The sequence below is a fragment of the Heteronotia binoei genome, chromosome 7, assembly GCF_032191835.1.
Source record: "Heteronotia binoei isolate CCM8104 ecotype False Entrance Well chromosome 7, APGP_CSIRO_Hbin_v1, whole genome shotgun sequence".
NCBI lineage: Eukaryota > Metazoa > Chordata > Lepidosauria > Squamata > Gekkonidae > Heteronotia > Heteronotia binoei.
Genome location: NC_083229.1, coordinates 57,967,102 through 57,992,250, shown reverse-complemented (window position 1 = coordinate 57,992,250; position 25,149 = coordinate 57,967,102). Strand labels below are relative to the sequence as shown.

The following is a 25,149-nucleotide window of genomic DNA, read 5'->3' as shown; positions in this document are numbered from 1 at the left end:
GCCTCACTATTAACTACTGATTACTTATTTTATAGAAAGGAATATGTCCATTTCTTTAGATGTAAAGTGCAACTGAAGTGTATCAATAAATATTACAAAAGAAAGCTTACTGTGTTTACTTCAATACTTTTTATTCAATCATTCACAACCTGCACACAATATGCCCACATTCCTTCAGTACTTCACTTATTATTCTTGAGGGTGCGCCTGCAAACAGTATGGTAATAAGAGGGGCTATGCAAATAAAATATTACTAGCATGGCAGTGGCTTTAAGGAACAGCTAAATCAAACCTTGGCGTGAGCAGAATTCATACAAAGGCAGATGAGGGCAGAAAATGTGGCAATGAAGAATATGGAATGAGATGAGATCACAGCATCAGTCTGTCCTTTGTGGACCTGGACAATGATCACAGAGCCAGATGGGATTAGTGAAACCTATTTACTAGAAGTTCAGAGCAGTTGCATGAAGCTGATAGGCAGCCAGGAGAGAGAGGTGAAAAAATGCACCAGATTTACAGCTGCAGTGATGAAAATTTAGAAGTGTTCACTGTGATTTCATCCAAATGTGAGTACTAGTCAATCAAAGTTATTGCTGGGGCTGTGGGGTTTAATGAAATGTCATGTGGGGAGGGGGGAATCTTCTCAATGATACATAGAGATGCTTTCTCAGCTGCACTGTGCTTGCTGTGTAGTGATCTGTTCCCACCCCCTCACCCCACTCCTTTCCCAGAGAGAATACAGGCAAACATCTAAATGTTTCCAAGGGGAATAAACAGTGTGCAATTGTGGGACTTCATATGACTTTGTTCCTAGGTCTTTGAAGTCACCCTTAAGGTGACAAATTGTAACACTAGGAGTATTTAAAAATAGATGCAGGATAGTAGATGTAGAACATGGCTCTGTTCAATTGTGTGTGGCCCAGTAGATCAAAGGAGGAGCTGTTTGTAAATGGGTGTTTTCAGGCTGAATGTGCAGTTACGCTTAGCGCTAGCCTGTCACAAAGAGCGCAATCCAGACAAAGATCTATATGCATTCACAAAAAACATTTTTTTAGCTCTTTAAGATAAAAGGGAGAGTGAACTATCTTTATGTTAAAAAAAAAACATGTAATCTTATTTTTCTCAGCAAACTCAGCCCAGGGGCACAGATCACTAGGAAATTATGCAGATGGAATTGTCACTAGGTTCACAAGAATATGTTTTTCATTACTGGAGCTATTAAGGGCATGAACGAAAACTTCCTTATCAAAACATTTTGGAGTAACCCATACTTAAAACATTGTATTTTTTAAAACATTTCCACTAATGTGTTTCAGTCCCCCTAACAGGACTATAACAATCATATAAGCCAGGGGTAGGCATGCTTATCAACATTCCACCCCACAGACACCTCCCACTCCCTCCCATATCTCCTTTTAAAAGAAACAAAATAATAATAATAAGGAAACCTTTCCCTTGTCAGGCTCCATTGAATTGATCACCTCGCCCTTCCATATCTAAGAAAGGCAGTCTGCCTTGTATTCTTCATTGTGTCTGACATTCCAAGGGAAACTGAGTTACCTCATTCATATCACTGAACTTGGCCAATCAAAAAACAAACCCTTCTTCAAAGCCAAACCAGACAGGTCAACTTTCTTCAGGTAACTACAGTGCTGGTTTGGTTTTCTTCCTGGCAGGTCTTCTATGCCTTTAAGAATTGTGTGACAGGCAGCTATTCAAGATGTGAAGCTTTTCCTGGTATAAAGTTGTGAAGGCAGGACAAGTTCCTCTCTTGTCTGTTTCTTCCTCTTCACACACCTATTAGCCGCCCTGAGACACCTAGGTGAGAAGGGCGGGGTATAAATCTTAATATAAATAAATAAATAATATAAAATAGAGTGTGTGGGTGACTTCCTGAGGGAGATTTCTGGAACTGAATTTGTACATTTATTTTTAACAGACAAGACTAGGAATGAGAGGAGTTGTAGGAACTTCCTAGAAAGATGATTTTTGTAAGTAGTAAACAACCAGCCAAAGATACCACATGCAACAAAGGAAGTTTATACCAGTAACTACTGATAAAAAGACAGAATTTTGGCAGGTGCTGTTTGTCTCTTAGGGCACTGTGGCATGTCAAACTGCATCTGCTGCAATTCCCTTTCCTATGCTGCTGACAAAACTCTTGAACGCAGCCTCCTATGCCTGGGACTAAGTGAACTAAGAACAGACAGTACCTCTTAGTGTGTTGTTTGCCATTCCCTCAATTATGAGAAATCAGAGCCTTCCACATACATCTAGGTTAGGAAGCAATGCGGACTTGAATCCCAGCGCTTTTCAGCATACAGCAACACTGAGCATTCAGAAAATGATATATCATGACCATAGTATGCAGATTTCCTGCCTGTGACTTAACTGCTGATGGCTTAGGGAAAAGCAGTGGCACACACTCTTGAAGGTGCATTGTTCCATTTTCAGCAGTTATATCATTAACTTTCGACTTCTGGAAGCCATGCTGGGAAAGATCTCTTTCCAGGACTCTTATTGATAGCATATAATTTTACTAACCTGGCCAGAAATTTATTCTACAATTGCTAGGCAGCCAGAACAAAAGGATGCAAAATTTCCACAAAATATGAAAATTGAGTATTGTTTACTGTTTGCATACTTTTAAAAAACATTGGCATTAAAGTATAACCAACAGAAATGGAATCTTTATACATCCACTGGACTCTCAGGTGCTAGAATTTGTTAAAACAAATGCACCCATGCACACACAATAGATGGAGCATTAGCCTGATAAGGCAGTTCCTTAGGCCCTATTTCATCTTAAGGGGTATCACTGGCACCCACCTGCGAGAACAAATGTTCCTTTTTAAAGTTCAAACCTTCCACCTTCAGCTGAGCAGTTTTCTGCTTCCGCAGCCTACAGACATTCAGCATCTCAGCTAGAGGATTACAAAGGGCAAGCTGAAAACATCATTAACATAATTAAAATTGCATTATAGAAATAGTCTTTTAACTTTGCTGTTCTTTCCTATAGGAGGACAAGTGAACTGCCATGAAAAGGTGTCCATTAGCTTTATGACTGAGTCTTTCCAGCATTTGTGTTTCATTGAAAGGTCCCTCTTCCATGTCTCAGGTGTAACTCCTGTTAGCCAAAATGCCCTCAAAACGAGGTTGGGGAATTGGTTAGGTGGGCACCTGGCTCACTAGGAATCTTTTTTACCAATATATACCAGGCTCAACCATCCAGAGGGTAATTGCTCAATAAAAAAAGGACTCTAATTTAATAAAACCAATTGTAATTTATTTAGAATAATAGTTCTTTCACACAAGATAAAAATACAAACAATCACACATTCACATAGATCTAAGAAACACAGATTGATAGGGGAACATATAAGGGTAGACAGACAGGGTAATATTTACCTCTCGCAGACTTCAAGGAAGGCTCCGGTGGCGACAGTTGAGGGAATGGGGGAGGACCCGAAACTGATCAGGAATCGGGGATGGATCTATGCAGCGGAAGGTGGGTTGCTGAATAGAAGCACACCTGAGTGGAGTTGGGTCAGAGGTTATAAGGCCTCATCTCAGCCCTTAGGGGATGGGAGGCAACGGGGAGGAGGAATGGGAGGCTCTGTGATGACCATGAAGTCTGGACATTAGCAGAGCCAATGATGAGTCCTTTGGTGACATCCAATTGGGTGTTTGCTTTGACCAATGAACTTCACCTTCGTCCTGGGCAACCTGGAAACTTCCAGGTTGCGACAGGGCCTGGGGCGGCTCCAAAGGTGTCAGTATGGAAATAGCTAGGTACTTGGGATTAAGTGGGCTTATCTGGGAAGGTGACAATAGGGAATCAAATATTGACCTAGGTATCCCCGGTGGAAACAAAAGGACTTGGTTGTGACAGGAGAAGTTCTTCCTCTTTTCTCATCATCTTCTGGTCAAGAGTTATTGTTTAGGGTATTGCTAGGCAATCAGGACTAACAGTTGAGCTATTAATCCATTCATGGAGCAAATGGATTGCTTGCGGGCTAAGGGTGACTCAGGGTGTGTACGTGAGCTTCTCACTATGAAGGAATGAAGTCCAGCCTGGCAGGAAGATGGCTACAAGTGGTGTTAGCGAGACACAGTGGATTCCATGCTCAGCGTTTCAACACCAGTCGCCTGGAAAGCTCCGTGGCGGCGCAGCTTCTTCCCCACCATGGCGGACCCACGCAGTGACGGGGAAACATCCGTGCACATTGGCAAGCACTCTATACCGGTTTAGAATGCCTACACACTTAGGCTGTTTACACACGAGTCCCTTTTAGTCCCTGGATGGTTTCGCTCACACCCTCTGGCCAAAGTGTGTGGGCTCACTTCTCCAGGCGCCCTGGCAACCATGCTGGTGACTATGATATTGGGGAAAGAGGGGTCTTTTCCTCACACTCCACCACCATTAACTCAGTTTCTTCAGTCCTAGACAGCATTTGCAGTTAGGGCCAAGGTTTAATTTCAGTTATGTGGAATAAAATTATTTCTGTTTATTTGAATGAATGGCTAACAGTTTAAATTGAGACCATTTTCATTCATAGCCATTTGGACTCTCCCAAAGTGCTTTTAAACACCATTTGTACTATCCCAACATGCTTTTACAACATGCTTTAAATACCTCAAAATAGGTGCAGTCATTGGCTCAGATTAAAATCAGAGATCACATAGAAACAGCCATGAGTTATGTCTCATTTTCCTCACAACTCCCTTGTGAACTGAGAAATGAAAAAGGAATCTGGTCAGCTTTACAGCATGGGCAGAGAGCTGATAGGGATGCCAGCCTCCAGGTGGGACTTGGGGAGCCTCTGGAATTACAGCTCATCTCCAGATTACAGAGATCAGTTCCTGTGGAGAAAACGATGCTTTGGAGGGTGGCATTGCACCCCACTGAGGGAGGTCCCTGTTCTCCCAGGCTCCACCCCCAAATCTTTCCCAACTTGGAGTTGGTAATAGGGTTGCCAGACCCCTGCTGGAGGCACTGCTGTCTGTAAAACACCCACAGCTGCTGAGATAAGCCATGCCAGAAATGTTTGATATTCCATTTTCCTGTTGGATAAAACATACACAGACTATGCTGCAATTCTCCCAACGTAGTAAAATACTACCAATATGCCCTCCCCCCCAAAAAAACAGAGGTACACAGAACTTCATGTAAACCAACAATTAGGAAACTCTAAGAAATACATCTTTTTACAGAAGTACTTATGGATTTTATTAATAGTTTCCTGGTTGATGCTTATAACACAGATACTGCTTTTTTGTATTTATATTCTACTGAGAATTCTATATTAGCTTCACTGTAAATCATTTGGAGTATTCAGCATACTAATAAACTTGCAGCCTTGTCTAGTAAGTGGGGATTTGCAAGGTCATTTTGGAACTGTGGCAGTATCTTCAGTGATCAGAAAACAGCACACAATATTTCAGATTTCAGGCTCAAATCCCCACTCTGTCATGGAAGCTCACTGGGTGACCTTGGGCCAGTCACACACTCTCAGCCTAGGCTGCCTCACAGGATTGTTGTGAGGATAAAAAGGTAGAGAGGAGAACAACGCAAGCTGCTTTGGGTCCCCACTGGATAAAAAAGCAGGGTATAAATGAAATATAAATATTTTCATCTCTTCCACTCAGCTTTTTGATCAACCAAAATGCAGAAGACAAAATATATAAATCTATATACTTGATGAAGGGCCCTGTGGCACAGAGTGTTAAAGCTGCAGTACTGCAGTCCTAAGCTCTGCTCACGACCTGAATTCGATCCCCGGCAGAAGCTGGGTTTTCAGGTAGCTGGCTTGAGGTTGACTCAGCCTTCCATCCTTCTGAGGTCGGTAAAATGAGTACCCAGCTTGCTGGGGGGAAAGTGTAGATGACTGGGGAAGGCAATAGCAAACCACCCCATAAAAAGTCTGCCATGAAAACGCTGTGAAAGCAACGTCACCCCAGAGTCGGAAACGACTGGTGCTTGCACAGGGGACCTTTCCTTTTTCCATATACTTGAATCTTGGGACATGGAATCAGAAAAAATATGCATGTCAATATTAATCAAATGAGGAAAACAGTATACATGTCTTTCCTACAAAAGACACATTTAGGAGAAAACATCTATAAGACGCTTACAGAGGCACTATACTGTATCGAGTGGGTAATGAAGCTTCAAATCCTTCCTACACTCTGGTGGATGGATTTACATGTTCTCTCTGAGCCTTTCTCACTTCTATTGGCTTGCTGTAGATAGTTATAGAGACCAATCATAATGAGTATATTGTCATGATGTTAGCCCTTTTCAGTCATTATACTTGGCCATGTAATAGGGAGAACACTCTACACACAACCCTTTAAATACATGTGTTTGCCTTTTTATCTGAAAGGGGAATGCATGTATAGCCCAGCTTCAGAATCCTGGTTTCAGGGTTAGGGTTGATATTCCATTTCCCAGGCATTATAGATATGTGGTCTGAACTGCTGGAATATACACATGTTGTTCCTTTCAGACAAAATGGTGACAGTGCATATTAGGAGACTCCCAATATTTGTGACAACTGTTTCAGTTGTGTCAGATGCATGATGACATGTACCTAACTGTAAATCATTCATCATACAGAGTTTTTTCAAGTGTATCTTTACTACAGAAAAGCAAGCCATAAAACATAAAAGGACAGGTCCTCTTGCGGATCAAAAACTGGCTGAGTAATAGGAAGCAGAGAGTGAGTATAAATGGGCAGTCTTCGCAGTGGAGGACGGTAAGCAGTGGGGTGCCGCAGGGCTCGGTACTGGGTCCCATGCTCTTTAACTTGTTCATAAATGATTTAGAGTTGGGAGTGAGCAGTGAAGTGGCCAAATTTGCGGATGACACTAAATTGTTCAGGGTGGTGAGAACCAGAGAGGATTGTGAGGAACTCCAAAGGGATCTGTTGAGGCTGGGTGAGTGGGCGTCAACGTGGCAGATGCGGTTCAATGTGGCCAAGTGCAAAGTAATGCACATTGGGGCCAAGAATCCCAGCTACAAATACAAGTTGATGGGGTGTGAACTGGCAGAGACTGACCAAGAGAGAGATCTTGGGGTCGTGGTAGATAATTCACTGAAAATGTCAAGGCAGTGTGCGTTTGCAATAAAAAAGGCCAACGCCATGCTGGGAATTATTAGGAAGGGAATTGAAAACAAATCAGCCAGTATCATAATGCCCCTGTATAAATCGATGGTGCGGTCTCATTTGGAGTACTGTGTGCAGTTCTGGTCGCCGCACCTCAAAAAGGATATTATAGCATTGGAGAAAGTTCAAAAAAGGGCAACTAGAATGATTAAAGGGCTGGAACACCTACCCTATGAAGAAAGGTTGAAACGCTTAGGGCTCTTTAGCTTGGAGAAACGTCGATTGAGGGGTGACATGATAGAGGTTTACAAGATAATGCATGGGATGGAGAAAGTAGAGAAAGAAGTACTTTTCTCCCTTTCTCACAATACGAGAACTTGTGGGCATTCGATGAAATTGCTGAGCAGACAGGTTAAAACGGATAAAAGGAAGTACTTCTTCACCCAAAGGGTGATTAACATGTGGAATTCACTGCCACAGGAGGTGGTGGCGGCCACAAGCATGGCCACCTTCAAGAGGGGGTTAGATAAAAATATGGAGCAGAGGTCCATCAGTGGCTATTAGCCACAGTGTGTATGTGTGTGTGTATATATATATATATTTGGCCGCTGTGTGACACAGAATGTTGGACTGGATGGGCCATTGGCCTGATCTAACATGGCTTCTCTTATGTTCTTATGTTCTTAACACTGTCTCCTGGTGGTGGGGAAACAGCTTCTTGCTTCTTGACTTCTTTCAGCATGACCAGTCTGTTCAAATTCTGTCTTAGGTCAATTATTGAACTCATTCAGTGCTTTTACTTCATTCTAATAATCTTTCTGTTCTTTTTGTAGCACGTAACCCCATCAGGAAAAAAACCAAAGGTACACAATGCGTCCTATCAAAAAAGGTAAGAAAAAATGTAGTTTACAAAAGTATATTTCTATTGCCCGTGGAATTAATAAATGGATCATTCAAGAATATGGTGTACCATTAGCACATTTAAGAATGCAAAAAGAAATGTCAAATGATGACACAAATAATGCACAGGGTTGGTGGGTTTCCCCCCAAAATATTTTATTACTTTTGAAGATAGAGAGTGAGCAGTAAATTAGCATACAGAATAATAATGTTTAACAGACTAAAAGACCAAACAGGAATAACAAGCTTAGTTTATATGGTTACCATTTCTTTGGTTTTAATTTCAAGGGAAAACATAATGAAGGGAATAAATATGTCAAAATTGGAGGCTAATGGGCAGATGTATCCTTAATTGTGGAATGCTGAGGGTAATTAAGTGAGACCCAGCCATTACACTCTATCCATCTGTTCTCAAGCATGGAGGTGAGCTTACAGCATCTTCTTCTTTGAAGTGAGGCAATTGGCTGTGTAGTGTTATCTCCTCTTTCCCCAGACCAGAGAAATACATTCCAATCTATCAATCTAGGAGGTTGAACTAGATGACCCTGGAGGTTCCTTCCAACTCTATGATTCTGTGATTCCAAATCACATTACATCTACTATTCTAATCTATTATTCCAAATAAGAAATAAAATAAAGAGGATGTATGGACCTTCTGCCACAGTCTTCATACCACAATTAGTTGTCTAAGCAATGTAAAAAATTAGGACTTTTCCTCTATTGTTCTTTACTTGCAGTCAGTAGTACCAGCTCCACAGGATAAAAATGGGTAGCTTATCCTCTACTTCCTCAAGAAGTAACAGAAATGGTATAATAAAAACAAAATAATCCACTACACACATGGTAAGCCTATATGTACGGAAAGAAATCTGGAGAATAACACCAAAACATGCACACAAATGAATGCAATATTAGGTACCAGGATGGTCAACCTATCTCTTATGATCTGATTTAGGAACATGGCAGGAAACAGCTTGAAAAACTATCATATGGTACAGCATGAGCTATTTAGCAGTAAAGGCAGGAGAAAAGCCAGATGGTGGTAAAAATTCTTTCCCCTCTCTAGGCGATCTTCCCCCTTGTTTATTTAATTTGCAAATGTATATGTCACCTCTCTGGATACCTGCTGAAGGTGGTTCACAAGTGAAACCATACAATAAAATAACAAAAAAGCAGCATAAAAACATGACCAAAAATTACATGAGAACCAGCCATTAAAAGCTCTTTTAAAAAGTTTGAGAAGGGGAGTGGGGAAGCATTTTTAGTTTATACACACACACACACACACACATCCCACTTTTCTCTGGGATCCATACATAAACTGGCTTACAAATCAGATCTTAAAATAATATCAAAATTAAAATACAGCACAAATATAAGAACAAAGGAACCAGGCCTACGAAGCCCAGGAAAATAACCAACAGGTCACTTGACAATCAAGACATCAATTACCAGACAATTTCAAAGCCTTCTTTGTGCAGCTACATGAACTGCTGTAAATTAGACATCTTCCTCACTCTGGCAAAGGATTCTGAAGTACCAGAGCAGCAACAAAAAAAGCCCTGGGCCAACTTGACATAGATTTCACCTCCCTATAAGATGGTGTTATTACTGAAAGTTAGGGTGACAACCAAATTCACCTCATCATAGCTGTATATGGGGAAAGATTGTATGAGACTGGAGAATCAAAGGCCATGAAGAACTTTAAAGATTAAAACCAGTGTCTTGAATTGAACATGGAAGCAAATGAGCAGTCAGTACAGAGATCAAAGAATCATGGTCAATACACTCTGCTCTGTTAATCATCACGTCACCAATTTAAATTTTCATAAAACTGGAAAGAGATGTCAAAGTACCTATGCTTCCCCCAGTGAAGGACGAGATAGAAATAAAATAAATAAATAAAAGTAGGGGAAAACTTTTTTTTTTTAATGCCTCTACCTGTTATTAGAATTGCAATTTTGCCAGAGATTACATGAGGTCATTCACTCTTATAATCTTGAAGGATATACTCCTTTAATCCTAGACAAAAATAACAGTCACCTGGAAACCCGCCAGACTCTTCCCCAGCCATAATACTTGTGTGAGCCAAGGCAGTGTTAAGTGCTACACAGTCATATGACCAACCCTGTGAATTAGCCTCAGATGCCTCCCCATTAACTGTTTCCTAGCTGCAATACCCTTTCAAAGGACACACATTAGTTTTCAACAAAACATGGCATTTCCAAATGGAGCGAAGACATTTAAAAGGTATGCAATCCCTTTAAATGTGATGGCCAGAACTCCCTTTGGAGTTCAATCATGCTTGTCACACCCTGGCTGCACCCCCAAAGTCCCCAGATATTTCTTGAGTTGGACCTTGCAGCCCTACCCCAGAGTGGGCATTGTTACAATGAGAGAACAGTTTATAAAATCAGTCTTATATTCGTACTAAGCAAGTGCTTACCTCTTTCTCCCATGGACATCAGTGGCGCTTAGAAGTGCTTAACTTTGAGTGTGTCTTCACGTACCCCATAAGTTGTGATACTTTTATTTAATGAAGCAATTATTTATCTGAAAAGGTGTTTAAAAACCGTTTATAATAAAATGAATGTTCATTAGCCTCCTGCAAAGTTCAAAGTCTTTATTAATATGGTCATAGTTCAGCACAAGACTTATTATTTATTTTTTTATTTTATTGGATTTATATCCCGCCCTCCCCACTGAAGTAGGCTCAGGGCGACTTACAACAATAAAAACATTTACAAATATTGAACATTAACTAATTAAAACCTTAAACATAACTAATTAAAACATATTAAAACAATTTGGTGCTAATGGTAAATTCCAATAATTTCAGTCTTATTTCGTATCCTCATATGTAGAGGTAAAGGTGCAAGCACCAGTCGTTTTTGACTCTGGGGTGACGCTGCTTTCACAATGTTTTCACAGCAGACTTTTTATGGGGTGGTTTGCCATTGCCTTCCCCAGTCATCTACACTTTCCCCACAGCAAGCTGGGTCCTCATTTTACCGACCTCAGAAGGATAAAAGGCTGAGTCAACCTCAAGTCAGCTACCTGAACCAACTTCCGCTGGGATCGAATTCAGGTCATGAGCAGAGGGCTCCAACTGCAGTACTGCAGTTTTACCACTCTGTGACACGGGGCTCTTATCCTCATATGTAGCTATCAATTAAAAGCAAGTTGAAATAAAGCTGTCTTGCAAGCCTTGTGGAACTGGACAAGGTCCCACAAGGCTCTTCTTCTAGAAGTTGGTTCCACCAATTGCAGGCCGCTATAGAGAATGCTCTCTCCCGAGTGATCTTCAATCTTGCCTCCCTCAGCCCAGGAATCTATAACAAGCTCTGTGTCCCTGATCTAAGAACCCTCTGGGGAACATATGGGAAGATACAGTCCCTAAGGTAGACAGGTCCTCGGCCATATAGGGCTTTAAAGGCGATAACTAGCACCTTGTAGTGAATCCAGTACACTATTGGCAGCCAGTGCAGCTCCCGCAGCCTAGGCTATATGTGCTCCCACAAGGGGAGCCCCAAAAACAGTCTAGCCGCTGCATTCTGCACCAGCTGTAGTCTCCAGATTTGAGACAAGAGCAGCCTCATGTAGAGGACATTACAGTAGTCCAATCTCAAGGTGAACTTAGCAAAGTTACCACCACAATGAATAAGAGAAACCTAACATTAGCTGCCATGCATAGATTAGTTTATAATTCAAAGGGAAGAACATGTTAAATAAAATGATAGATAAAAACTAAAATTCTACAATATATATGCATAAAACTTTAAGCCATTAGTATCTGGTGAATTAACATCACAGTCTGTACAGAAACTAGTGCATTTTCATCTATAAGTAGCATTCTAGCATACACCCAGTTTGATCAACCAGGATACCTACTAAGCAAGGGAAGGAAACTTAGAATGAACCTCCTGATATAAGGGGCATCAAAGTAGAACATGTTCCGTAATTTCGATCTCCTCTGAACCACATGGGCATAAGCTGTCTGCCTTTAGAATCTTGTTATAATGCCCATCCAAAACTGCAGAAGAGAATGAGATATCTAGCTAAGGAAAATGCATTCCTGTAACTGAAAATCTCTAATAAACTGCCAGGGAAACAAGATATCTAGAGTTTTCTGAAGACAGAAGAAGAAGACTCTATCTTATGGCCATTTATGTTCCATATCTAGGTTTTAGGTCTCTGGCTAAATGCCATAATTGGGGAGGGAGTGTAATTTATTGCTAAATGCTTCTTGCTACAATATCAGACAAACATCCCTAGTGCTCTTTTAAGTCCTATTGGAGTCCTTGATAGGATTACAGTGTCATCTGCATATAATAACAAAGGAATCCTATGGTCCATTGACATTCTGCAATTAATATGCAGTTTGCTTCAAAAGTAATTTTTGTAATGTGTTAATAGTGCACAATATTTTTAATTCCTCACACTAGTATCTGGAACATTTGACTGTACTTTATACAAGAGTGTTTGGCAATATTGAGTTGTATCTCACCAATCCATTCCAATGGATTCCACTAACTGAGAGCTAGCATGGTGGAGTTATTAGAATGCTGGACTAGGATCTGGGAGACCCAAGTCTGAATCTCCACTTTCCATGGAAACCACACACTCTCAGACTCACCTATTTCACAGGGTTGTGGTAGTGAGGATAAAATGGAAGAAGAGAGAATGATGTTGGAAGGCAATTGGGGTCACCAAAGGGGGGAAAGTGTGTATGAATAACAATCTAAATAAATGAAATAGTGGTGGCACTTTCCTCCAGTGAAAAGAGATTTCCATTGATGCAAAAGCTTTGTCTGCCAATAGAAGACCGTCTTGCATCAGTGTATGCTTCTTGCACCAGAGGACAGCACTGCCATTAGAGGATGGATCTTCGGGAACCAATGTTTCTAAAAGACAATTGTTAGTCTTTTGGAGAATGCCTCAAAGCAGAATGGGGGGGGGGGCATGTTTTGCATAACTCCACAGCAGAGAAACATGCAAACCAAGAGATAGAATAAGTGGCTGCTAAAACAGTAATAAAATGTAGAGAGAGTTGCTCAGCAATACTGCTTACTTTGAAAGACTCTGCAGTTCCTCTGGACAGCTGGCAAACTCACATTTGTTGCTATGATATAATTAGAAAAGAAAAGTGACTTCAAGATTATCCTAGAGATTTACCTTGAGTCTTCAGAATGACCTAGAGAAGCACGAAATCCTGCTTAGATCTAAACTGTGCTACTATGTACATGGTTTCCTGACCCACATAATCATCCCAGCTTATTCCAGCATGGTAGGAAGCCAACACAAACACAAGATTCATATGCATTCTTAATTAATTCAAGTATCAATGGTAGAAGAAGCAACCACATACTGCAATTGGTGAGGACTGTATTAACTGCAAAACAATCTCGGATTTTGTGTGTGTGTGTGTGTGTGTGTGTATACCAAGGATTCCTTGGAGGTCGCCCTTCCAAATACTAGCTAAGTGGTGGCTAAAGTTGCAGATGACACTAAATTGTTTAGAGTGGTAAGAACCAGAGAGGATTGTGAGGCACTCCAAAGGGATCTGTTGAGGCTGGGTGAGTGGGTGTCAATGTGGCAGATGAGGTTCAATGTGGCCAAGTGCAAAGTAAAGCACATTGGGGCCAAAAATCCCAGCTACAAATACAAGTTGATGGGGTGTGAACTGGCAGAGACTGACCAAGAGAGAGATCTTGGGGTCACTGTAGATAACTCACTGAAAATGCCAAGATAGTGTGCAATTGCAATAAAAAAAGGTCAACACCATGCTGGGAATTATTAGGAAGGGAATTAAAAACAAATGAGCCAATATCATAATGCCCCTGTATAAATCGATGGTGCGGTCTCATTTGGAATACTGTGTACAATTCTGGTCACCGCACCTCAAAAAGGATATTATAGCATCGGAAAAAGTCCAGAAAAGGGCAACTAGAATGATTAAAGTTTTGGGACACTTTCCCTATGAAGAAAGATTAAAATGCTTGGGGCTCTTTAGCTTGGAGAAACATCGACTGCGAGGTGACATGATGGAGGTTTACAAGATTATGCATGGAATGGAGAACGTAGAGAAAGAAATACTTTTCTCCCTTTCTCACAATACAAGAACTCGTGGGCATTCAATTAAATTGCTGAGCAGTAGGGTTAGAACGGATAAAAGGAATTACTTCTTCACCCAAAGGGTGATTAACGTGTGGAATTTACTGCCACAGGATATGGTGGTGGCTACAATCATAGCCAGCTTCAAGAGGGGGTTTGGATAAAAATACGGAGCAGAGGTCCATCAGTGGCTATTAGCCACAACATATTATTGAAACTGTCTGGGGCAGTGATGCTCTGTATTCTTGGTGCTTGGGGGGGTGTAAAGTGGAAGGGCTTCTAGCCCCACGTGTACCTCTTTTTTTTTGCCACTGTGTGACACAGAGTGTTGGACTGGATGGGCCATTGGCCAGATCCAACATGGCTTCTCTTATGTTCTTAGCCAGTGCTGACCCTGCTTAACTTCTGAGATCTAACGAGATCTCTGGACAAAACTATCCATGCTTTGATCATATCCAGGTACTGTATCACATTCTCTGTAGGGCTACTTTTGAAGACTTTCTAGAAACATTAATTGCTGAGAACATCAGAAACCCTGCTCTGCAGGTCTTCTACAGAGGTTGAATGGGTACTTACCAAAGACCCAACTTTTCTTGTTTGGATGTCTCACTCTGTTCCATAAAAATAAGTTACATGGTGTGATTTCTGTATTAGGTTCTATTGTCTTTGGAGGGGTTTTCTAGTGATAGAAGACTGTGGAATGCCCTCTGCTATCAGACAGAGCTTACACTTTCCCTCGTGGTTTTTAGGAATGCAATGAAAACTTTTTGTGTTCAAACTAACCTAAGTGGCTTTACCGCAGAATTGGTTTTTAAAACCGATGGTCTGTGTTCACATGATTTCCATATTCTTCCTTTGCTTTAAATTTTATAGCATTTTAAATTGTCCTTACTTATATTTAAATTGTTTTCAGCATATTTTTATGTAGCTGTAAGCTGTTTTGTGGATACTAGTAGGCAGGGTAAAAGTTTTAAATAAATATTTTTTTCTGGCACTTTACTGCTTCCTTCACTTATACCTTCTTGTTAACAGCCCTTTTATTGGTTTTCCACAGAGATCATAGAAATGTTACATGTTTTATGTTATCAGCCAAGAGGCTGGCAGTCCATCACTGAAATAAGTTATTTGGTAGATTCATTCATTGACTCTATCCATGGCAAACAAGTAATGAGGCAGCTTCATCTCTTTTCCCATAGGTGGTGGCAGTGTCCAGTTATCAACCTCAAGGGACAGATGAATTGTTGTCACACCAAGGTGATCTCATTCAAGTCTTCTACAAAAACAAAGATGGACGAGATTTCAGCCATCTACAGAACAGGCAGAAAGGAGTCTTCCTTAATCCTACCAAGTGCCCTGAAACACATAGTAAGACCCCAGAAAGTAAGCAATAACTGGCTTTGTAACTATTCCAAAGGGTGGACCTGTTAATCTCTTCTTAAAAAACCAAAAACAAAACAGAATCCTGTTTCACCCTACAGACTAAAAGCTGGATTCTACAAAATGTAAGCACATGGCACCCACAGAAGAAATCGTTCTCTGCCTCCCCATTCCTCCAGTAACTTCATGTGATACCCCCAAAGCCATTGCTGGGGATCAGGGGACCTTTGAGGTGACTACAATTAAGAGGGGAGGTTGGGAGAGATTAGTCTGTCCTGCCAGTGGAGCCTCCATTAAGGAGATTTGGTTTCCTACTCCCTCTTCCACCAGCAGTCTCCAGATACCCTCTGGTAGAAGAGTGAAAGGAAAAACAATTTTTACTTGACTCTCCCTCCGCACTGCAGTTCTCCTGCCTTATCACATGGCTTTTCATCCACAAATCTCCACCATCCTCCCCAACTTCCCACAGAAGGCTACATGGAGCAGGAAGGTAGATTCGCTTCCATAAATAGTTTGCACTCATGGTCCAAATCCATAAGGTCAACCCTTACACATGTGGCATACATGAAGAAACATAACATGCTTGACATTAGGGATAGGCACAGACCCGAACTAAAATCTGGCCTGGACTTTACCTTGTTCGAGGTTCAGAAAGTTCGGTTCGAAAGTCACATGTTCGGACCAGGAAGTCTCCGAACTTTCTGCCCAGTTCGGAACCTCTTGTGCACTCTTGGCAAAGAAACTCCACCCATGGAGTTTTGTGGTGAAAAGTGGGTATGGGTGGGATATTTCCAGCCATCAAGGGACCAATAGTGACAGTCTGAAGCTGACAGGCAAGTCTGATTTCCAATGACAGGAATCTATCTGACTTCCTCAGGATGGGGGCGGGGGGAATGTATATAATCACTGGAGGCGCATTCCTGTCCTCTGTTTGTGTCTGGTTTTTGCGAGTCTTGTTCTCCTTGTGCATGAAAGAATATATTTTGGTGGACTGAGGGGGGGGGGAATTACTGTGGTGGGTGGAGAAACCTGTTGAATCTCCTGGCCTCTATACAAACTGCCAGAGCAAAAGCATCACCTCTCTCTTTTTTCTCCTTTCCTTGCATTCAGAGCTACATTTCTTCCCCTCCCCCCACCGCCTTTTTCTTTGTTGTGAGGAGTGGGAAACATGGATAGATTTTTTTCTTTTAAAACATGTTTTTGGTTTGATTTGGGGGTGGACTGTTCACTTTTGTGGGTTCTGAAAACTGCCCTTTCTCTGCATGCTGGCTGTGGGGTCCCCTTTCTGCTCCTCCAAAAAGCATCCCGTTTCTTCCTGAGTTGCTTGAGTCTCTGCCTGGGGGGTATCCTCTCTCCTCTCCCACTCAGGCACCCAAACTATCTACAGATTTCTGGGGGGCTTGACTAACTGCCCTCTTCCCTGGCTGTGGGGTCCCCTTTCCTCTCCTCCAAAAAGCACCTCGTTTCTTCCTGTGTTGCTTGAGTCTCTGTTCAGAGGGTTTTCTCTCTCCTCTCCCTCTCAGGCACTCAAACTATCTACAGATTTCTGGAGGGCTTGGCTAACTGCCCTCTTCCCTGGCTGTGGGGTACCCTTTCTGCTCCTCCAAAAAAGTATCCTTTCTCCTCTGCCACATATTCCCACACATTTCTTAGTTAGTCCACCAGTGCCCCCTCCCACAGCTGTGCGGTGAGTTCCAGTTGCCAGGCTTGGTTGTCCAAGACACAACCACCTGCAGACATGTGGGTGGTCCCTGGGGAGGTACTCTGGGAGTCTGATGCCTGTAGCTTAACCAGGTCCACACTATAGTGTCTCAAAATGGCGCTGGACAACTCCCCCAAACTCCCCCAAAAACAGTTTCCTGGAGGCACCTTGCTTGGTGGTCTGCAACTTGGATCTCCCCAAATCTGACATGCATGTAACATATGGGCCATGTGGAGGGTCACTCCAGGGAGGAATTGTGTGTGTTGAAGGCCTCTAGATCTAGACCCAGGTCAGTTTTTGTCACTCCTGAACCAGCAGAGGTGACATCCCGTTGAAAAGCATTGCACTGAATGATCTTTTTTAGGGGTCTGTAACTCAGTCCCCTGAAGTTCAATGTGGACAAAACTTGATGGGTACATTGAGGAGAGTGATCTGGAGACAACCTGCCATTTTGGAGCCTCGAAGCCCTGTGGGGGGGGGGGGGCTTTTTAGAAACTGGACCAGTTCGTGAACAGGCTGTGGTTTGGTTCATGAACTGGTCTGGGAACAGTCCAGTTCTGTTCATGAACCGAACCAGCATTTTCTGGTCTGTGCCGATCCCTACTTGACATAGCAACTTTTTATCTATATGAAACTTTTTCTTCTGAAAAAGGTAGCTTTGATAAGGATCCCAACAAAATTAAGGCTGTGGTAAATCATGTCATAGGATATTAACCTGCAGAAAGTACACTGAACTGTGCCCATTTTAAGCAACATTTAAGCCTGTCCCTCTATAGGATAATATACAACATTCAAACATCTTGTAAAAAAAATAAAGAACAAGGTTGCTTCTTGTTTCTTGCACTTCCAAAGAACATGGTGGTTTTTTTTTCAAACATCAACCTACCACTAATGTCCCTTTTTTAAAATAAAAAAATATTTATCTGGCAACCCATGTTCAGAGCAGGAAGGGAACATTTAGCCAATCATCACTTTCACCAGTGAGGCAATACACCTTTCTATCTTCTAATTCCTCAAAAAGTCTTATACTCTAGCAGTTCTCAAAAACATAACAAGATTTCGCGCAGAGAGAAATGAAAGCATTAATGAAGTTTCTCCCTTTTATTGTACATTGCAGCAGAAATATCTAAACAACAGTCATTTACCTGTGGCAATAATCAATCAGATTCAAAGTCTTTGGTAAGTAAAACATAATACAAAGCCAGCTTTATTTTTCAGCTGTGATTGTTATAGCCTTCACATGTATTCCAACAATCTAGGAAGGTAGAGGGGAGGAGGCAGCGGTGGCAGTGGCCGTGGCTGCTCTTTCGATGATGTTCCTTCCTTCCTGCTGCTGCTGCTGCCCCAGCTGGCCCTCACCCCGCACTGATACTGATCATGCCGGAGGGACGGCATAAGAGCCGCGAGCCTCTGGTGCTATTTTACCCGCCAATCAGCTGATTGGCAGGAGGGGGCTTTAAATCACCCAGGAAGTCATGGCAGTCCACCACCCTTTCCCAGGCATTAAAATGGCATGGGGAAGGGAGGGGAGAGGAGGCTGGGGAGGGCAGCCCTTAGGCAAATGAGGGATTTGCCTAGGGCATGGAGAGGGACAAATTTGGTGCCCTCCACCCTGCCAGCACTCTAGGCAAATGCCTAGTTTGCTTAATAGATGGGCTGGCCCTGTTCACTAAAGCATGAAAGGGGAAAATGTTTTCATAGTTTTAGGCTTTCCATCTCCCAGTATCTATGTATCTTTACATCTCATGTCAATTTCATTCTGCACTGATGATCCCCTCCTTTATTTTGTTTGAATGCAGCTTCTTTTAAGCTTTCCCCCCATCATTTTACTTTATTTTTTTTAAAAAAAAAATTGGTGATCTGAGACTAGCTTATACACTGATGAAGGGGAGAGGATGGCAGAAAGTGTAGAGTGGGCAGAACAACCACAATGTGCGTGAGGAGTGACTTTGAATGGTGGCAAAAGGGTGGGGGAGGAAATCCAAGGGAATCTGCACACTTTTGAAATACACTTTTGTGTATTTACAGTTCTTTCTGTATTTTTTATTTTTAAATATAGATGATATATTATAAAAACAAGACTGAAAGAACATAAAATAGCTCAAGAATCAGATAAACAAAAAGAATACAATAGATACTAAAAACCTAATTCAACGTATTCAAAATCATGAGATCACAAAATCTTTGTAATCTTGCCATTCTTCCAACGCCTACAAACATAATTTATACCATTTAAAATATAAGCATATCTCTATACCACTATCTTTTTCTGACATAAATTTATCTACTGATGGGCGGCCGGTCTGGCTGTGCCCCAGAACATCTGAACTTGGCGCTGCAAGCCATGGCAGGGTGGCTTAGGCTGAGTCGACTGAAGCTGAATCCGACGAAGACAGAGGTCCTTTGCCTGAGTCGTGGTGGCCTGGGTAGGAAAATCCTTTTGATGGTGTGCCACTTACAGCAGTGCCCAGGGTCAGAAGCTTGGGGGTGCTACTGGAGCCTTCTCTAATAACGGAGGCCCAGATAGCAGCCGCTGCCAAATCCACCTTTTTCTATCTTAGACGGGCACAGCAGTTGGTCCCCTTCCTTGAGCACGACGACCTGGCAACTGTGATCTATGCTATGGTCACCTTGAGATTGGACTACTGTAATGCCCTCTATATGGGGCTGCCCTTGTCTTGAATCCGGAAACTACAGCTAGTGCAGAATGCAGCAGCTAAACTGTTACTGGGGCTCTCCAAAAGGGAGCAAAGACAGCCGGGGCTGCGGAAGCTGCACTGGCTGCCAGTAGTGTACCGGATTTGCTACAAGGTGTGCAAATAGGTGTGAAAAACCTCAGCTTGAGACCCTGGAGAGCCACTGCCAATCTGAGAAGACAATACTGACTTTGATGGACCAAAGGTCTGATTCAGTATAAGGCAGCTTCATATGTTCATATGTTCATAAGGTGCTGTTTATCACCTTTAAAGTCCTATATGGCCGAGGACCTGTCTACCTTAGGGACCGTCTCTCCCCACATGCTCCCCAAAAGGTACTCAGATCTGGAATGCAGAACCTACTATTGATCCCCGGGCTGAGGGAGGCAAGATTGAAATCCACCAGGGAAAGAGCCTTCTCAATCGCTGCCCCCTATTGGTGGAACCAACTGCCAGAAGAAGTTCAAGCCTTGCGGAACCTCGCCCAGTTCCGCAAGGCCTGCAAGACAACATTATTTCGGCTCACCTTTAACTGAATTGCCAATATAGTAGCAAAAAAGGATACCCAAGAGCACAGAATACCACTGGAAACTAAACGATATCAGCGCCAAAACTGTTTTAATTTGTTTTAATTGTTTTAAATTGCTATACTGTAGATCTGATGAATTGTTTAAATGTTAAATTGAGTGAATTGTATTGTTACTATTATCTACTACTTTATTGTTGTGAGTAGCCCTGAGCCTGCTTCAGCGGGGAGGGCAGGATATAAATCCAATAAATAAAATAAAATAAAATTGTAGCATAGGATACAGACACGAACAAAATTATGTTACTTTCTTTCTTAAATTCAGCACTATATAATGGTTTTAAAAATTGTAATATGTTTTTAAACTGGAAAATGTAAATTATGGTTTTATATATTTTATTGGTTTAACTGTGTAAATGATACTGTGAGCCGCCCTGAGTCCGCTTGCGGAGAGGGCGGGATATAAGTCAAATGTAATAAATAATAAATAAATAAATAAAAAATAAAGGGGAATTGCCAAGTTCATTGTTATTTTAGACAATACAAAATATGTCCATATTCAAGAATACTATGATTGGATATTTAGAGGTAACTCATTTTTCCAGTTTGCAGTTACTGTGGTTCTCACCATGGACAGCAATACTGAGATTAATTCAGCCTATGATTTATTTGCTATACTAATATTATCAAGTCCAAATTCTAATAAAAACATCCCTGAAATAATTGCAAAGAATATGTGCATGAGGAGTACAAAATACCTAAGAAGTATACAAGAACTATCCCTTGCTAAATTGTTTTTCAGTGTCTCTCCTAATTCACTAACCATAAAGATAACAATAATAAATATTGAAATTTTCAAGAATGAGAATGACTGTGCTAAATGTTGTTCACTCCTATCCTTGACTCTTTACTCTCTAATTTATTAACTTTGTATAGATAAACAATAAAAGTTAACCTGAACTACCAGTGACTAGCTTTTGATACCTGCCAAGTGTATACAATGCCAAAATTCCTTCTTCTACACGATTATCAGAAATACAGTCACACTACTTTTCCACTGCAACTGGTAATTTTTCGCTAAGGTGTTACAACCTTTTTTAGAAGAAGAGAGAGATGAGATTGGATTTTTTTACCCCACCCTTTACTACTCAAAGTAGCTTACAACCTCCTTTCCCTTCCCCTCCCCACAACAGACCACCCTGTGAGGTAGGTGGAGTTGAGAGAACGTTCCCAGAAACTGCTCTTGAGAGGAACAGCTCTGTGAGAACTTGTGACTGACTCAAGGTCACATCAGCAGGTGCATGTGGAGGAGTAGGGAATCAAAACCTGGTTCTTCCAGATAACAGTCTATGCACCTAACCACTACACCAAACTGTCTCTTTTTATTCCTTTCCTTGTTGTACCCTTAGAGGCTCATTGACTCATGAATCTTGAACAGCAGAAGACACTTATTTCTTGTTTTTTAATGTAAGAGCTAAAAGGACTGAAACAAATTTTTGCAATTGCTAGGGTGTTCTTAGAATCCTTATCACCCTTTTTTATTCTCATATGATTTAGCAGCCTCAAGCATCTCCTGGATTGCACCACAATGCAAAACAGATTGCAGCCACAGAGCCAGCAATAAGGGATGATGTTGCAGAAGAGTAAGTTATATTGTTATTGTTGTTAATATGCACTTTACAAAGTATTTCCTTAAGGTATCTCAAGGTTCCAGCAGGAACTAATTTACATATTAGGCCACACACCCTGGCATCACCATTGTTTCACACAGGGCTTTTTTGCATAAAAAGCCCAGCAGGAACTCATTTGCATATTAGGCCATACCCCCTGTTGCCAAGCCAGCCGAAACTGCTTTCCTGTGCATTCCTGCTCAAGGTATATCTGCACTAGAAATGTTATATGTTTATACCAGTTTAAATGTCATGTCCCCCCACACATCTCCAATCCTATTCTTTGGTGATCCCCAGCCACTCTTTCAGATCTACAGCTTTCCACCTTTGACTGCTCCCAGAGTTACTTTGAGTGAGAGAATGACTAGTAAATCAATTTAAATCTGTAGTATAGATATACCTTCAGTTTCTTGTTCATATTCCATTGGTGTGAGGCATTTGGCTGTTTGGGCTCCTTAAACAGCTGGATATATGGCAAATAATCTGCATCCCCCTCACCCACTCTGGTAAGGTATGGTAACTGGACTTAACATTCCTGGAAAGCGGGGGCAGGGGGAAGCCCTGAGGACTATGAAACCAGTTCTATCCACCTCTTGGAGGTAAAAAGTCAACCAGTCCAGTCGAGGCTCCCTCTCAACCATTATGCCATCAACATGCCTGGCCCTAGTTATTCTGGAGTTTTGTAAAGCTTGGAAGCTCTTGCACTCCTGAACCCAGTAAATGCAAAGATTTCATCTGATTTCTTGGTCGCAGTCTCCCTTTTGGTTGAATCTTACCAAACAATTACATAATTAGGAGACTCACAATAACTTGGAAGGCAAAATCTCATGGTTCTACTCTCTTTTGATTTTCCTCTTTGCTTCTCCTGACAGTGGCTGCAGCCTCTCACCTTTCCTTCTCTTTCACCCACCTACCTGTCTCATTTTACTGTGTCTTCCCTTCTCCCTCCTTTACCCACCTATCATTTTCTGTTCCACTCTGTGAGCTTTCCCTTATAACTTCTTTTGCTCTTCCCTCCTCCAGCTTTACATTCCCTCCATCCTATATTTTACCTTTTATAATCTGTTTCTTCCCACCCCACTTTGAGATTAATTGAGGCTTGAAATCCTCAGAAGGGTTGGTTGCAAGTTGCCTAGCAACCCCCCAAATGACTTCAGATATGTAGTCTTGTGAAATCATAAAGACACATGCTTCTTAAAGAAGCATACATTACTTCTGTGATTTCTTAGTGTTTATTTTTTTTACATTTCATATTGTTCTGCAAACCTGGAACTTCCATGAGGTTTGTAGAACAATTTTCTTTCTGCGTCCATAGTCCCATTCTGTGGATTTTATGATCCATACTCTATGACCCAGTTCAGAATAGGATATAACAGGGGTGGCCAATGGTAGCTCTCCAGATGTTTTTTGCCTACAACTCCCATCAGCTCCAGCCATTGGCCATAGTGGCTGGGGCTGATGGGAGTTGTAGGCAAAAAAACATCTGGAGAGCTACTGTTGGCCACCCCTGGGATATAATAATGATATGTTACTTTAAAACAAAGAATGTAAAGCCTGAAATAAATTAGCAAACACCCCATAGTTATTCTGAAAGAAATTAAGGATGAGACTGTCTAACCTCTCCCAATTTCAACTGCAGGCATGCTATGCTTTCATGGAAAAGTACTGAAGATGACACAGCCTCCACTCATGGGCCTGAAGCCTCTTTACCTTTGACGGGGAGCCCTTTGCAGGGCACACCAAGCCTCCTGAGAAAGATATGGATGAAGCATAAAAAGAAGGCAGAATATCTAGGGGCCACCAATGGTGCCTTTGAGGCAGACTGAGAAACCTCAGCCTTGCTTTCGTGGAACAGAGGTTCATTTGAGAGAATTCTGTTGCATATATCCAGAAATGAAGTGCTGCTCATATGTCACAAATATCCTTTGTCTAACCGGCAGAAACAAACTGACTAAAAGCAAGGTGCCCAAGAGAACAGGAAACAAAGCAATCAACTTGATGGATATATTTGTGCATGTTTTGATCCCCATGAACTTGTTAACAGATTCAGTTAAGAGCATGAATCAACACATTGTTTCTTTGCGGGGGGGGGGGGGGGAGTTATTAGGTAGCTGGGCTCAGAGAGTTAATGTATTTCTAAATAGGCCCCACATCCACTACAGTGTGCCAGTAAAGTACAGTCCTGTATGTTATTGCCATTCCTGGAAAAGATTCTGATTTTCAGCCTTTCTGTTTTCAGGGTATCTTTTTGCTTTTTCTTGTTTGCTGAGAAAACCCATGCACATTGCAAAAACATTGTCTAGAGCAAACACTCAGTTCTCTAGAATACAGTTTGAAAACCACTGTTCTAAGCAAGCCCAACTGTCTTCTCTCTCTCAAGTACGTGACTTAAAAATAACTCAGAAATATACATCACTCTGTGCAGTTATGTATACCTGAAATTCAGCCACCAGAAAAAGTGATCTTTAAAACCACTGAAGTGTAGCATATATCGGTGACTAGTTAGCACGAAAGCCTTGTGAGTGCAGAGGTCTCTAGTATTTGGTTCTATTGTAGAATAGCTATAAACAGTATAAAGGAGGGGTGGTGCATGTGACTACGTCTTCTGTCTAACAAACAATCATGTTTTCCCCTAAATTATTTAATTTATAACTCAGATATATCTGACAAGGTTTACAAAAGAAGTCTTAATTTAATTTATGTTATTCGACAATGTCAAAAATCTTTCTTAAATGTAGCAAGCACCTGTTTTATTGTTTCAAATAAAGTTTGTCCTCTTCCTGCAGTAAATTCCATAGGGCTGTTTGCCCTCACAAAAGGTGTGGGGGGAAGGGGGGAGAGAATTGTTCTGTCTTAGTATATTAGGAATAAAAGCAGGAGTAGATAAAAATTCAAAGTCATTTCCTTTCCCTGATTTTAACCATGTTTTTCATCACTTCTAATAGCATTTTCTCAGAGTTACAGCTAGGGTTGCCAGGTCCATTTCAAGAAATATCTGGGGACTTTGGGGGTGGAGTCAGGAGACTATGGGGTGGAGCCAGGAGCAAGGATGTGA

General features: G+C 41.6%; 1 protein-coding gene across 1 annotated transcript; it reads left to right on the top strand.

The window, feature by feature from the left end:
• Positions 1-207: 207 nt before the first annotated feature.
• Positions 208-23,986, top strand: VXN (vexin). Its single transcript, XM_060243701.1, has 6 exons — positions 208-566; positions 7,943-7,998; positions 15,320-15,488; positions 18,320-18,381; positions 21,982-22,067; positions 23,734-23,986. The coding sequence occupies exons 1-6, from the start codon at positions 503-505 to the stop codon at positions 23,918-23,920; spliced, it is 624 nt and encodes a 207-aa protein (XP_060099684.1). The 5' UTR covers positions 208-502; the 3' UTR covers positions 23,921-23,986.
• Positions 23,987-25,149: the final 1,163 nt, after the last annotated feature.

What these genes read in the sequence shown, in the direction of transcription:
- VXN (XM_060243701.1), top strand. Translation starts at nt 503, where the DNA reads ATGCACCAGATTTACAGCTGCAGTGATGAAAATTTAGAAGTGTTCACT. An exon ending in CACTGTGATTTCATCCAAAT is followed by an intron (nt 567 to 7,942) that starts GTGAGTACTAGT and finishes TTCTTTTTGTAG; the next exon opens with CACGTAACCCCATCAGGAAA. An exon ending in CAAGTGCCCTGAAACACATA is followed by an intron (nt 15,489 to 18,319) that starts GTAAGACCCCAG and finishes TGTACATTGCAG; the next exon opens with CAGAAATATCTAAACAACAG.